Source organism: Rhinolophus ferrumequinum, chromosome X (genome assembly GCF_004115265.2).
Source record: "Rhinolophus ferrumequinum isolate MPI-CBG mRhiFer1 chromosome X, mRhiFer1_v1.p, whole genome shotgun sequence".
In the NCBI taxonomy this organism is placed as follows: Eukaryota; Metazoa; Chordata; class Mammalia; order Chiroptera; family Rhinolophidae; genus Rhinolophus; species Rhinolophus ferrumequinum.
In genome coordinates, this window is record NC_046284.1 from 92,273,716 (window position 1) to 92,289,920 (window position 16,205).

General features: G+C 35.5%; 2 protein-coding genes across 17 annotated transcripts in view; one reads left to right on the top strand and one right to left on the bottom strand.

The window, feature by feature from the left end:
• The window catches only part of CASK (calcium/calmodulin dependent serine protein kinase), a 392,568-nt gene that overhangs the window by 245,353 nt on the left and 131,010 nt on the right, over positions 1-16,205 (top strand). The gene's annotated exons all lie outside the window — the stretch shown is intronic.
• GPR34 (G protein-coupled receptor 34) lies at positions 767-9,470 on the bottom strand. Of its 3 annotated transcripts, none has more exons than XM_033104350.1 (4): positions 9,337-9,470; positions 8,593-8,685; positions 4,223-4,323; positions 767-3,559 (listed from the first exon to the last, which is right to left on the bottom strand). In XM_033104350.1, exon 4 carries the CDS (start codon positions 3,484-3,486, stop codon positions 2,347-2,349), a length of 1,140 nt encoding a protein of 379 aa, XP_032960241.1. In that variant the 5' UTR covers positions 3,487-3,559; positions 4,223-4,323; positions 8,593-8,685; positions 9,337-9,470; the 3' UTR covers positions 767-2,346. The 3 variants fall into 3 exon arrangements, with proteins under 3 accessions (XP_032960241.1, XP_032960231.1, XP_032960220.1); XM_033104340.1 differs by having other exon boundaries at positions 4,219-4,323; XM_033104329.1 differs by lacking the exon at positions 4,223-4,323.

Consider the following 16,205-nt stretch of genomic DNA (forward strand, 5'->3'; position numbering starts at 1 on the left):
TAAAATCATATAAACAGATCTGCTGAATTTCAGTTAGGTAGTATTTGTAAACTTTGTCAAAACAAGGTAATATAAACTTTATTACTTTTTTCTGACCCCTCTATTTTTTCTACAAATTTTCATTTTTTCTGCAAATTTGCATTTTCTCAAATGTTTTCTCATTTTTTTAATATAATTCTGCTTTGACCTATTCTTTATTCAACCAATTGTATGCACTTATTGAAACATGACTAACTGAGCACTAATTGTATATAAACCAAATCTCATTAAAATAAATTCAGCCCTAACAAAATTCTTCATACACCTGAATATCGGTTTCTCAATCAGTGGCCCACCTGAAGTTTGAAGAAGTATTTTGATTATAAATAATTCTCATACTCTGACAGAAACTTATGAATGGATCCTTGGAGTTTGTCATAATAGGCTTTTACATATTCAGTCAACGGCATCCTGCTTCTGTGTGTGACCGAAGAACAAATGCCAGCCGAACTTTTGAGAATGGTTGCCTTAATGACATCTCCTGATTACAACTGTATGATGTTCTACCATGTTTCCCCTAAAATAAGACCTAGCCAGATAATCAGTTCTAATGCATCTTTTGGAGCAAAAATTAATATAAGATCCGGTATTATATATTATATTTTGGAGCAAAAATTAATATAAGATCCGGTATTATATTATATATTATATTATAGTAAAATAAGACCGGGTCCTGTATTAATTTTTGCTCCAAAAGATGCATTAGAGCTGATTGTCTGGCTAGGTCTTATTTTCGGGGAAACATGGTACGCAGCTATGTCCAGACACGTTGACTAGGAAAAAAATGAAATACACTTTTTCGATTCTGTTAGGCACCCTTTCCTCCCTCCTCTCTGTCTCGTTCAGCCATCCACTCATTCGCTCATTCATTGAATTGTTCAACAAATATGTATTGATCTCCTGTGTATCAGGCAAGGCACTGAACTCTGGGGAGTCAGTGATGAATAAGATCTTTTCTCTTAGAGCTTACTCTCCATTTATTTTTGAACATACATGAAAATTTCAGAATTTGCTCCTTTTAATTCTAGTCTACAGGTTTTCTTTATTATTATGAAATATTTCAAACCCTCAGAAGTATACCAAAAATAACATAACAAATACCGACATGCTACCACACAAGTTTAACAGACATTAATTAACATTTTGCCACATTTGCTTCAAATCTCTCCAGATATAACCATTAACTTCCAGTTGGTGTGCACATTGTGTATATTACCATGCATTTTTTTATTTTTATTGCATATCTATAGATCCATAAAGAATACGGTACTGTTTTATGTGTTTTTGCATTTTACATAAATGATTTCATACACTTTTGCAGTTTGTTTTTCATTCAATGTTGTTTTTGAGAATTCTCCATGTTGATACATGCTGGTATAGTTTATTTCATTGAAATGCTGTATAATATCCCATTTTGTGAATAAGCCACAGTTAATTTCTCCATTCCTTTGCTGATGCATAATCACTTAGGCTGTTTGCAGTTGTTTAGTATTATGAACAGTAGTTCATTGAGCATCATTACATATGTTTTCTTGTATACGTGTTTGAGTAGTTCTGTAAGATGTATACGTCGTAGCAGACTTTCTGGGTCATAGGGTGTGCACATCTTCAGTTTCACTCTATCAAAGTGTGGTTCAAGGTAGCTGAATTATTTATAAATCTGTTTTAATTAAGGTGCAGTTGTAAGTCCTGTTGCTAGGCTATTGAATTCTAAGCTCATCTGTTCTTTGATTTTACTATACAGTACTTAAATTCTTTCCATTTTATCTAGGCAGTGATAGATGGTGGGTGATTACATTTTTTATTTGAAGTTTATTATCATTTCATCTGTTATAGAGACTTAGGCATCAGTGAATTACAGTGGCAAACTTACACGCTTTTTAAATGACAATCAACATATTTTCTGACACTTTAAGTCGGTTCTCAATCATTTAGCTTACTTTTAAACACACTTTAAATTAGTATTAGGTGCTTAATTTTGAGTAACTACTTTAGTGACTTGAGAAACTATGACGTTTTCTTTAATTCTGTTGTTAAAGTCATAAATTTCACTTAACTTTATAATCTGTGTCAGGAGTGTTAGCTTAATAGTATTATTTTGAAAATATTTTACATACAGAATTAAAATCTAGTGATGAACATAAGCTTTTCTTTTTCTTGAAATATTTTATAGTTAAGCAAATGAAATTTCAAAAGCAGGAAAATAGCTTTAAGAAGATCTGAGCTTTGTAAATGTTAGAGCTTTGTTTTGTAACTTTTAGTTCTCCAAGGAATTAAGAGGTTTTTAATATGTTCACCTCAGATGCTTTAAGAAGTAGACTGAATTTTAGCTGCCGCAGGCCCCTCGTGCAGGGAGTATCCTGGTTTAAATTCTGACGTGCTTTCACTCCTGCTTGATTCCCCTTGAAATCGTCTAGAAAGAAGTTGGCACATTATTTTGCGGATATTACTAGACATCAGGAAATACATGACTGGATCTAAGCAGCTATTGAAAGATGAGAAAACCAGCATGATCTCATTGGTTTTGTGAACGATTTCCTTCCAATAACAAGATGGCACATTTAGCTGTGAAGAAATATAGACAAATCGGAAGGCATGATACGGAACAAAACATATAGTAAAAATGATGAGCACAATAAAGGAATTCCGGGCTGTAGTGGCATATTTACCAGAATTAGGAAATTTTGACCTCCTTTTAGAAATCCTCAGTAGATTCTTACCGATCTTAATATATGAAAGGATTATCAGTAGGAAAATTAGCCAGAACATAACCACAAGAATTAAATTAAAAATTGCTTCTCCTTTTGCGTCCTGCTTATCTCTATAATGGAAACACATTGTGGAATTATGACCTCCGTTCTTAAGAGTTAAAATAATCATCATTAAAAATCCAACAAGAGCAACTGTCCATACCGTACAGCAAACATAAATACTTTGTTTGGTTGTTATTGCCTTCCGTTGTTGAATAGACCTATTGATTTTTATGTAGCGATCCAAACTGATGAATCCAAGCAAAATAATGCTAATGTACATGTTCGTATAAAATAGTGTTCCCACAACCTTGCAAAGAATCACACCTAGTGTCCACTTGTTTTGGTTAATGTGATACATTATTCGGAAAGGGAGGCAGAAGATAAGTAAGAGGTCTGCAATGGCTACATTAAGGAGGTAAATCTGAATGGAATTTCTTTTGCGGTGGATACCCAGAAATACATAGAGGGCAATTACGTTGCCAACCAGTCCCACAATGAAAATCACAGAGTAGAATGCTATTAACACACTAGAGAGTAATTTTTCATCCATGGAACAGGCAGTAGAATTTGATGCTGAAACATGTGATGATTGGATGCTGTGGTTAGTTATAAAGCGTGCTCCCTGGGAGGAGTAGGGCCAGCTGCTGACTGAAGTAGTTGTCATTGTTATGATATGACTTCTCATCGTCTTCATTAGGGATCAAAAAGTGAAGGTGCCAAATGGCATGTTCCTCATGTGTAGCTTTTATAAGGTCTTCAGATTTTTCCTACAACAGAATGCCAAACATTGAGTCATCTCTTATTTTAACAAGTCACTTGAACACCAAGCATAAATAATAAATGATTTCTTTTCAAACACTGTGAGAAACTTTACTTTCATCCTACTTTGGACCATTTGAATATCTGCACTATGTATGTAGCAGCATTATGGTATCACAAAACTAACAGCAAATATAGTAGAATCTTATGGAATGTCCTGCTCTAACCTTTCCTTTGGCTGTGGTATATGTTCAAGGTTTGTTTTATTTATTATATTTAAATAACTGAACTATGAAATCATCTTCCTTTAGGGAAGTTGTTATGGGAATAGAGATGGAGGTGAAGAGACATGACACGTCCTATTTTTCAAAGATGAGCGTCAGTTTCCCTAAAGGTAGTTACAGCCTTAAGTGAGCTGGGCCCACTGCCGGCCCCTAGCCAGCTTCCTGCCTTGACTGCTTCCCTCATATGTGGCGTTCATTTATTTTGACACGTGTTGACACATGGCATGTGACAGATAAACTGTGGCAGTCTCTCATTCCATGGTAGGAATAGAGGAAAGGTTCCTAGATTTCTTCCTTTTCAACCTAAGACCAAATGAGGCGTATTAAAATCATCTGCCTACAGGGGCATGCAATTAACATAACAGACTGAGAGAGCACAGCACCTGCCTCCTAGGCAGACTTGTAACACTGCACAGGAGAGCGAAGTAGCCCAACGAAACCAAGTCAGGTGGCAGCACTGCCACTGAGTCCGGTCAAAGTCTTCTGACCTAGAAGCATAGAGCATACAGTGATAATGTAGATGGGAAACAGATGTGCATCCAAGACTTTGAAAGTAACTAACTGCAGCTCAAATAATGCCCTGAGTTAGGTAATTGGAGACTAGAACCTTGTAAGAAGATAGTGTGTGGATTCCACTTGCTTGTGACAGCAGAGAATGTTAGCAGTGCTACTTGTTATTGGCCCTTTCCTGGGCATTGCCTGCTATGAAGAGCTCAGTCTGAGAGGTCATCATAAAGAGCTAGAAGACATGAGGAGAGAGTTCCAGGAGGTCTCACCACATTCCTTTCTTAGAGTGACTTCCCTTTTTCTCTATAGCAGCCTCTTAGCAGGTATATCATCAAGACATTCAGAGCAAGGTTATCAAAATCGGACGTAACTTTACTAACAATTGTCACCCCAATAAACTTTAATTAAAAAAAAAACGAAAAAAAAAATCTAGACCTCTAACTGTGACCTTGGGAAAACAATTTAATCTTTTCTAAGCCTCAGTTTTCTTGGTTGTAGAAATGAAAACTGCATGTGAAGAACTTAACCTTGGCATACAAGTGCTTGATGAAAGTTAGCTTTTTAAAAACCACCTTTTGATTAATCTCATTTTAGTAAATACAGAGTGTGTCAAAAAAATGTATACACATTTTAAGAAAGGAATAAACTGTATTAAAATTTTAATACAATGAATGACGCTAGCATTCATTTGATTAACGCCATCTTTTCAGCAAACGTCATACTACACATTGCTTCGTAATTCAATTCAACTTCGAAAAGTAATACATAGATAACATCTCTTAAAATGCGTATACATCTTTATGGCACCCCCTGTATTTCATACCTGGCTAAGTACTGCTTGGAAAACAAAGGTGAAACAAGACAGAGACCCTGCTCTCAGTAAACATTTTTGCAGGCATGTGTATTCAAGCTCTGAATGCTGTAATGTAAAGTGGATTTGAATTACAGTAATTAATTTCCTGATTTGGCATTATACACAAAGAGAAATACTTGGAAGAACTTAGCCTTTCTTTACCTATAATTTGATCAAGAAGAAACCATTTTGTTAGAGGGTAAAATTCAGGGTTTAAAATTTTGTAATGGGAGAGAATTGTTTACAGGGAAGAGGAACTGGTAAAGAGGAAGTTATGTAATCCTTAGTAAGAGCCTTACCACAGGGTTCAGGGCAGTGGAGGGAAGGAGGCAGAACAGTCTATATAGTCTGCCGTGTGCCTCAACTGCAGGAAGACAGATTTCATAAAGTTGATAGAAACTTTCAGGCATGTTTTTTGCATTATGTAATTCTAAAAGGAAAGGGCAATCTAGGAAGAACGGCAGGCTGCCAGAAATGAAACTGATAATGCAATCTGAATTATCAGGAAGGGGAAATGGGCTCCTGTAGAGGGACCTACGTTGTGTGGTTACATAAGGAGCTGGTGGAGGCTCAGGTTTTATAGAAACATCTCATAGCCACTGATGAAGGGGAACTGAGGCATGACAAGTGATGTGATTTTGAGAGCTTGGATGGCTGAAATGACTTTAAAAACTATAGTTGTTTTTTTTCCTTCTCCCATGCTGTATTTTAAACTCCGTTAGGGTTAAGAACCAAGTCTATTTTGTTTGCCTCTGTGTACCAAATGCTTAGCACAATAAATATTCTTGAATGAAAGAGGCAATTTAGTAGAAAAGTATGTAATGTTCTACATGTGGATATTAAAATCAACTGTTTAAGTACAGGAAGACCTTTAGCTGCATTAACAGAAATACAATTGCAATTGACTGCAGTTGCCATATCGGTAATGTGATGTGGCAGCAACAAAAACTAACCCCTTCTTTGGTTGGATTCATAGATATGAAGAGTCTGAAATGAAGATTGTTACTGCTAATCTGGTTCTGTCCCAAACCGGAAGGGTTCCACCTGGAATCCAGTGTTTCATCCTCAGCAGGACACTTAGAAAAGGCCACAGAGCCAATGGGGAGAAAAGCCCAAATCCAGTCATAGGGGTGAGTTAAAGGAAATAGGCACATTATCCTGGAGATGTGAACACTTTAGAAGGCCGGGAGAAAAGCATTTTACCTAGTGATAAGTGTCTTCAAAAAGCAGAACAAAAACCACTGAGTGGAAATGGCACAGACAGATGTTGCCTCCTTTTGAGGAAATGCTTTTTTAGAATGAAACGATCTATTTGGGGAGGCAATAAGGCTCTTACCACCAGAAATTGTCAAGACTTTCACCGACTGGGTACCTTGTAGAAGAGATTCTCAGTGGTTCTCAATCCTGTCCGCATATTAGAATCCCCTTAAGGACTTCTTCAAGATACCAGTGCCTGGCTTCCTCTCCAGATCTTCTGATTTAATTGGTCTGGAATGGGCCCTAGGCAAGGGTTTCCTTTAAAAACTCCTCAGGGGATTCTAATGAGCATTCAGAATTGAATCCTTGAGCTAGACAGCTGAACCATCAACTAATATTTATTTAGCGTTTACTGTGTGCCAGGCAGTGTATTAAGCATAATTATGTTATTTCATTTATATAATCCTTATAATACCACGTAAGGTAGGTATTACAAAAGAGGTCATGAAAGATCAAGAGGTTAGGATCTTTCCCCATGACCACACGACCACACAGCTCTTAACTGGCAGTACCCAAGTTGGGACTCAGATCTGTCTAGCTTTTAGAGCTTATGATCCTTTTCACCCAATCTCACTCCTCCTAATCACATACGATCAGCATTTTCTTTATTAATGAAGAGTTCTGTAAGCAGTATTTTGACATGAGTCCTTTAACATAATCCACATTAGCAATTTTAAGAAGAAATTATGCGTCTAGCTTCACTCTTGGAAAAGGCATTAATCTTTTTATATGCTATGTCCATTATAGTTAGTAAATAAGTACAATTTATAGAATCACAAATCATTCATCAGAATGTTCGGCACTTCCCCCAGAGCATATCTTTTCTAACTTACTTCTAGGCCTGATAGCCTTAATCAAGATGTTTCTAGAAAGCTGTTAGCACAAAGGACATATCCTGAAACCATTTGCCTCACCTCTAATCTGCAAATAAATAAATAATAGTTGGACAAGATCGCCAATAAACCTTTCTGCGTTTGGTTTATTTTCAAGTGTAAAGAGAATAAAGCAAAAGCAATTAATTTCTTTCAATAGTCATAGTAGCCATCATTTAGAACCATATATTAAATGGCTAGTGTCCAGTCATTTATTAACAAATTAACAGGTTAGATTCTGTTTTAAATTTAATGGCTGATTTTTGCCTCCTTTACAATGTACCAATCACTCACTGTTCTTAAGGCCATTTATTGATGTTTTAAAAACCACTTACGTTCCTTCGATAGATGAATGGATAAAGAAGTTGTGGTATATATACACAATGGAATATTATTTGGCAGTAAGAAAAGATGATATAGGACCATTTGTGACAACATGGATGGATCTTGAGAATATAATGCTAAGCGAAATAAGTCAGACAGAAAAGCAGAGAACCATATGATTTCACTGATATGTGGTATATAAACCAAAAACAACAAAAGAGCAAGACAAACAAATGAGACACAAAAACTCATAGACACAGACAATAGTTTAGTGGTTACCAGAGGGTAAGGGGGGCAGGGGGTGGAAGATGAGGGTAAAGGGGATCAAATATATGGTGATGGAAGGAGAACTGACTCTGGGTGGTGAACACACAATGGAATTTACAGATGACGTAAAATCTATGTAACTTTACTAACAATTGTCACCCCAATAAAGTTTAATTAAAAAAAAACTAAAATCCAAGAAAACTTTACATAAATAAAAGAAGACCTTAATCAGGAAAAAATAGATAAATAAATAAATAAATAAAATAAAAACCACTTACTTAATTTGTTAAGAATGGCTAGTGAAGACAGGAAACCACTGTGTTCACACAGTAGACTAATTTCCCATTAGAATTACTTGTGACTCATATGCTATACTGAAGTAGTCACAATGGTTTCCTGATAACAGATGATAACCGATTTCATAGTGTTGTTACTTGGCAAATCCTGAAGTTTGATATCCTGTGTTCGTGTAGTGATGGACCCACCACCACCACAACCACCACCACCACCACCACCACCACCACCCCCACCCTCCCCTTGCTAATATTTTTCAACTGGTTCATGTAGAAGCTTCATGAATGCAACAGATTCCACTGTGGCCTCCAATGAGCAAAGCTTTTTAAATGCAGTTTGGGTATATTTGTGGAAACATCACATTGCTATGTTAAAATACATACCTATTTGGCAATGGTAGCAACCTTTCACTGTTTGTAGTTTGACTTGATAATGACTGAATCATTCAATCCATGCTTCAAAAACTGCATTAAATGCTGCATACAGATGAAAATTGAAAGCATCTTACTTTGGAAATAATACTATTAGTAGTACATTAGGTTTTGTTATAAATATAACTATGTCTGAAAACACATTTTTTAATTTTAGGTAGTTGAATTAACTAAAGTATTTTGCTTTTGCTTTTCTCTAATATTCACCTTATTTACTTCTGAAACACAAAACTTAAAATTCAGTTGGTCTGGTAATTACTATAAAATAGTAACAGTATAATAAAGAAAATACCGTCATTGAAAATAGGGAGACAGCGTAATTTAATAAAAACAATAAGTTATAGATCATTTATAATACATTGAAAATAAAATTTGTTGTATATGAAAACTTTTAATTGATTGAAGTACATCTGCAAGTCTTTATGGCAATATACAAAATGTAATCAATGTGACAATATTGGTAGTATGAGCTTAAATACCTCCAGTGTCTCCAGTGTCCTAAAGTACTTCAAGTGACTAAGACACAGCACATTTTAAAAGTCAAGTCAAAGCAGAAGAGGCATCATTCAACCCGTTTACTCAAGGTTCTAAAACCAAAGTGTCACCATGAAGCAGGTTTCACTTTTAGTATTCAGATAATCAAATTTTAAGTAAAATAAAGGATCATTTACGTAGTTAAAATCAAGGAATACTCACAGTTCAAGCTCTCTGAAGTAAAAGGAGCTGAACCCCAAGCTTCCCTAGACACAGAGACTTGTCTTGGTTTGTCAGCTAGGTTCCTCCATCCGGTCGAGGTCCAATTGGTTAGGGTTTTCTTTTTTTATGTTTGCGTGTGGTAATAGGTTTTTTTCCCCTTTTTTTTCCTTTTTCAATATGACAACCCTCAGACTCCTTGTGAAAATATTTAAAAGTCCCGTATCTAAGCAGAAATATGCATTTTCTATTTTTCATAAGAAATGATATGTAAATATGCTATATGGACTTTTAAAACACAAGCACTGACTTTCTGTTCTTTTCTGTATTGGTTTTAGAAATTTAGTTCTTCACATAAAATGGCATTTTGTACTGACTGATACTAACAGTAGTAATGAATTATTTTATTCTTTAATTTTTTTACGTTTTTATTTTCTATATATATTTTAGTATATTTTCATGTATTCCTTTAAGACCTTGGATTTATTTTTTAAAACAATCTTATAACTTTAGGACTAGGTGAGACTTGTGATGATATTCTCCCCATTTTGTCACTGTGATAAATTCTCCCAAGTAAAGTGAAATATCTCCTATATTTCTAAAAAATTCTGCAGTTTTTGTTTTGGTCCTAATCTAATATTTAACCACTGTCTGTCCATTTATGTAATTACTGGCCCTGCAATTTAATGTCATTTTCCTTTTTTTGGTTGTCATTTGAAATGAGGAAAAGTTAGTTTCTATTTTCCCCATAATTGTTACCCAGCAGCTTTGTTTACACTAAATAATATTTAACTCATTGGGTTTTATCTAACTCTAATTATTTCTGGTACGTACACTTTTCTGAACATCATATTCTCCAGAGCTTTTAGTTTGTTACAAATATGATACATGGGATAGAATATTTTTAAATTGCTAGAATAAATTATTTTGTAACTCTTAACTCCCCTCCTAGAACCTGAGTAGGAAGATTACTGTATTAGTCTGGCAAGAATTTTGTGTGTGTGTGTGTTACAAACAAAACAAAACAAAACAAAACAGAAAAAAGCACATAACGTTAAATTTTACCATCTTAATAATTTTTAAATATACAGTTCAGTAGTGTTAAGTATATGTTGTTGTTTTAAGTATATATTGTTGTTTTTCATCTTGCAAAACCGAAGCTCTATACCCCCTAAGCACTAATTCCTCCTCCCTCTTTTCCCCATCCCCAGGAACCATCTTGCTGCTTTCTATGATTTTGACTAGTTTAGATGATTTTGAGTGGAATCATGTATTGTTTGTCCTTTGATGACTGGCTTTCTTTTAGCATAATATCATCAAGATTCACCTATGCTGTTGCATGTGACAGGATTTCCTTCTTCCCCCCGCCTTTTTTCCGCGCCCCACCCCCACTCCGATTCAAGCTGTTTCTCAGTCTAGTTGTGTAGGACACAGCTCCCTGGCCCATGTATTATGAGCTTTGCGCCCCCCCCCCACCCGAGGCAGTCAGTCACCAGTCACAGGGGCTCATGGCCGCTCTCGCCAGCTGCCAGCTGCTCATGATGGCTGCCGGCCACTCACGCCGGTGGCAGCACACAGTAGCCCATGGCAACCTCCAGCTGCTCACAGCAGCCCAGCTCCAGGGAGAGCTGTTGTCCACAATCTTAGTCGTAGAGGGCGCAACTCACTGGCCCATATGGGAATCGAACCGGCGACCTCGGCATGAGGAGCACGGCGCTCCAACCACCTGAGCCACCGGGCCGGCCCAGGACCTCCTTCTTTTAAGGCTGCATAATATTCCATTGTATGTCCACATTTTCTTTATCCATTCATCTATGATGGATGTTTGAGTTGCTTCCACCTTTTGGCAATTGTGAATAATTCTGCAATAAACATGGGTGTGCAGATATCTTTTCAAGATCCTGGCAGTATTTTTTTTAATGACTAAATAGGTGTTTATATATTAGCTTTCTATTTCATAAAATTGAATATAAATATCTTCTTCTATGTTATGGTAGTTATTTTTCCACACCTAAGCCATCCCTTTTCAAAATACTAATTTTGTTTTTTCAGTCTTCAGTTCCCTGGCCCTAATGTGACCAGATTTGAGTGTAATCTTTTTCTAGTTCTTCCTTTATGTGAGCTTTTTCCTATTCATTCTGAACTTTCTACTTTTTGTCTATATTCTTACCTCATTCCTATATATCCCCTTCCCCTCACCCTTCTGCTTCCTCCTTTGTTGGTATCTTAGCTTTTTATTTATATAAAGATAAAAGTAAAAAGGAAGAAATAAATGGATATGCTTGTTTGGTGCCCTCTATTACTGATATCACTGTCCTATCTTTATCTAAATCCCAACCCTGGTTAAATTCAGCTCACCACTTACTTACTCCAGGCCTGAACCCTGCCAGCTCAAATGAGGATTGCTAGGTTCAAACACATAATCGTGCTAATCAGTCTCCCTACAAATTTGTGACCACAAACTTCAAGTGGGCCCCTGAGCTGCCAGCAGTCTTGCTATGTTTCCTTAGTCTCAAAGGCTGGTTCCCAGACCAATAGCATCAACATCACTCAGGACCTTGTTAGAAATGCAGATTCTTAACCTCATCCCAGACCTTATGAATCAGAAACTCTAGAGGGTGGAGGCCAGCAAATCTGTGATTCTGATGCTAATGTTTGAGAACCACTGCCTTAGTCAATTCATGTTCCTGTTCTTTGAAAATACTTTTTCACATCGTCACTCTTCTCAAACTGCCAACAGCCCCCACCCCTTTCCTACTCCCACCTGATGGTCATTTTCTATTTCAAAGTAAATGGAAAATAGAAGCGCTGAGAAGAGCACTTCCTCATCTTCCTATACACACATCCGTCTGCCATCTAGAGGTGCCCCAGTACCCTGCCTTCTTCACTGTCACCAGGGCCAGGCCCTCACCCCACTTGTGCATTACACCCCATCCCTTCTCTCTCCTGGGGTCATTTTTCCTCTGTACAGGATCTTTCCTGTCAGCACACAAATGTCTCTCTTTAAAAAAATGAAACAACAACAACAAAACCTCCCTGAAAATCTCTAGGTGTTTCTATGGAGTATATTTTTATGTGAAAATTTTGAGAATTTATATGTATTTTCTTATTTTCAGGGAAAAAAAAGAATGGAAGGATAAACCAAAAACAAATACAAATAGTTACTTATGAGGTAGGAGAGATTGGGAATGAGGAGAGGAGACAAAAACTAGACCTCTCTGAATGGTGTTTATGTACAGTTTTGACTTGGGAACTATGTACATATTTTATATAATTAAAACACCAAATTAGGTCAAAATCTAATTAAAACAAATTGACCTCATTGTGTAACAAATTGGAAGTATAACTATAAGGAGAATTCTTTTAAGTGACTTTAAAATAGGGTGGGTTGGGGTTTTTTTTTACATAATTTTAGAATTACAGCAAAGTTAAATAGTACAAACAATTCCAGATAGCCTTTCACTCAGATTCTCCATACATTAACCTTTTTCTACTTCGTTTTATTTTTCTCAATCTCTCACTCTTATCTCTTTACTACATATCTATGTATTTCCTAAAAATAAAACATTCTGTTAATAGCCACAATAAAATTATCAAAATTAGGGAATGTATATTGAAAAAATACTATCATGTAATCTCTAGAACTTGTTCCAATTTCAATTATTTTAATAATATCCTTTATAGCAAAAATAAAAACAAGATCATGTGTTGCATTTTAGCTGTTAAATCTCTTAGGTCTCTTTTAATTCCTTTAATCTGAACAGTATTTGAAGAACCTGGGCAGGTTACTTTCTTGCATGGCCCTCAGTTTGGGTTTGTCTGATGTTTCCTCATAATTAGATCCAGTTACGTCCTTTGGTCGGAATATCACAGGAGTGTTACTGAGTTCGGCTCAGTGAAGGAAGCACCTGCTATCAGTCCCATCACTAGCAATAGTAACTTTGATAGTAGTGTCTGCCAGGTTTCTCCTCTGTAAAATTACTATTGTACCTTTTGTAATTAGTAAGTATCCTGTGGTGAGCTACTTTGAGATTTCATAAATATCCTGTCACTCTTCAAACTTTCACCCACTAGCATCCTTTGATGGTTCTAACCTGAATCAATTATGATGGTGATAATTGCCAGATGGTGATTTTCTAATGCCAGAATTTCGTATACATTTATTAATTAATGTTCTACATAAAGGAAAGCTTTTTCTCCCTCCCCCATTTATTCACTTATTTATATCAGCATAGACTCATGAATTCTTACTTTATTCAACAGTAAAACAGTATTTTAACTAGGAATCCCGATTAGATTATATCCTAAGAACAACAACAAAAAAAAAACCCAAAGAAATCTTAAACAGCATACAGTTTTTGTTTTTGCTAGTAATATAAGCATTGTTATTTTTAAACTTTTTTATACACACACTAAAGGATAAAGTAAATGAGTAATTATGTTAATGTCATCAGGTACCAACATTACTTGACAAAAATCAAAGAAGTAAAGACCCTATAATTGAGCAGGAAGAAGCATCAGTATGAACTGGTGGTTTATTTTTCTCCTCCTAAGAAATATATATGTTTTTTAGCTCTGTCCACTGAAAAGTCAAAGCAATGATAATCCAGTACTAATAATATACTTAATACCCATATCATGGATTTATATACCTTTCCCCACTAAACAGAAGTGGGACTGTTTGGAGAAATGGCTGGTTCCAGATCTGGAGCAAGAAATAAAAAAGATAAGCCTCAAACATCTTCTTGTGCCTAAAAGCAAGGAAGTGATCAGACGGCTAGAGTCTTACAAAAAGATGTAAGAGCTGACTTAAAGGGGTTCCCACTGGCCAAAAATGGGACAATTTGAGCATCAAAATGAATAATGGTTGCAACTTATCAAACCACATCAAATATATAAAAATCTATAAGTTCATAATAATATAAAGAACTTTTCATTGTTCACCTTTGGAGGTTGCCTAAAAACCAACTTCTTATTCTGAAAATAGTTCAAAGCAGCTTTACTCATACTATCCAAAAACTAGAAACATCCCAAATGTTCATCAATAGAATGGACTAACTAGAATATTCATACAGTAGAATACTTGCTCGGCAATAAAAAGGAATGATCTGATCACAACAAAATAGATGAGTCTCTTGCTCATGCTGAACAAGAGAAGCCTTACATGAAAGAGTATGGATTTGTGTATATGAAGTTCTATCAGACAAAACAAACTTATGGTGAAAAATATCAGAATAATGGTTTGTACTGGGAGCATGGCAGCAGGGATTGAATGGGAAGGGGATGAGGGAGATTTCTGGAATGAAGATAACATCTTGATAGGGATTTGGGTTGTCAAAACTCTCTAATGGTACTCTTGAAATTTGTGCATTTCACAGTATGTAAACTTTACCTTAAACATAATTTTAAATAAATATTAAACTAATGATATGTGTGCTGAAGTGCAGTGGAAAGATTAATTAAATGGTTGGATAGAGGGATGAATAGATATTTGATAAAGCAAATGTCGCATAATGTTAATTGTAGAATCTATGTGGTGAATATGTCTATTGTACAATTCTTTCATTTTTCTCTAAGTTTGATAGCTTTCATAACAAACTGTTAGAGAGAACCTCCGTTTTGAAATCCGTAATTATGGACCTAGGCATCAATGGCTGCTAAAATAGATACACCACCTATGAAGTATTATTGCAAAAAAACTAAAATTGAATGTGAATCTAATCAAGTTTCTAGATATAACTACCAATTTTCAGGAAATACAGGAAATTGAGGAACATATTAAATGAAACAACGTAGGTGCCATTAGCCACTTCCAGATCATAGGGGATTCCGCAGGGAAAATTACCTAGTATCCTAACAAATCGATGGCATAAATATTTTTAAAGAAGGTGTAAAGAGGATATGTTCTAGAGTAAGAGACTTAAGTGGTATAATCATCAAATACAATGTATGGGCCTTAAATACTATTTTGAACTAACCAACTGTAAAAAGACATTTTTGAGACAGTCAAGGAAAAATGAATATAGATCTGTATTAGATGATATTAAAGAATTGTTAATTTTATTGGATGTGATAATGATATTGGGTTTTTTTAGAATCGTCTGTTAGAAATACTGAACTATTAACAGGTGAAATGATATGACTTGTTTTAAAATACTTCAGCAAAAAAAAATAATAAATGGAGATAGATGAAGCAAGAATGGCAGTAACTGTTAAAGCTGGGTGGTAGGTACATGGATGTTTATTAAGCTATTGTCTCTAATTGTAAATATTAAAAAGTTTTTTAAAAAAGAAACTTCCTCGGCTTTACATTCTCTTCTAGTTACATCCCATTTCTCTATTCCTAGTATTCTAAAGTTTTGGAAGATATCTGAATTTACTATCTCTATATCATCTTTCCCATTCTCTATCTCCGTCATGGAAAATGCTGCTATAAATATTCATGGTTCTTGTGTGAATGTAAGTTTTTATTTATCTGGGATAAATACATAAATTTTCAGTTGCTGGGTTGTATGGTAGTTGCATGTTTAGTTTTTTTAAAAACTGCCAAACTGTTATCCAGAGTGGCTTACAGTCTTACTAGCAATGTATCAGTGATCCAGTTGCCACATTCTCACTAGCATTTGGTGGTGTCATTTCTTAAAAATAAATCAACTTATTTAAACTAAAAAAATAAAAATAAAAAAATAAAACATTCTCAATCTCTCTTGAACCTGGTCCAATGGGAATTGCCAAATCTAACGGTCAGTGCTCAGTTATCTTAAATGACCTCTCAGTAGCATTTCAGGACACCGAACTCCTCTGATTTTCCTCCTGTTTCACTGTCTAGGCATTCTGTTTCCTTTGCTAGAGTGTTCGCATTTTTCTAACCT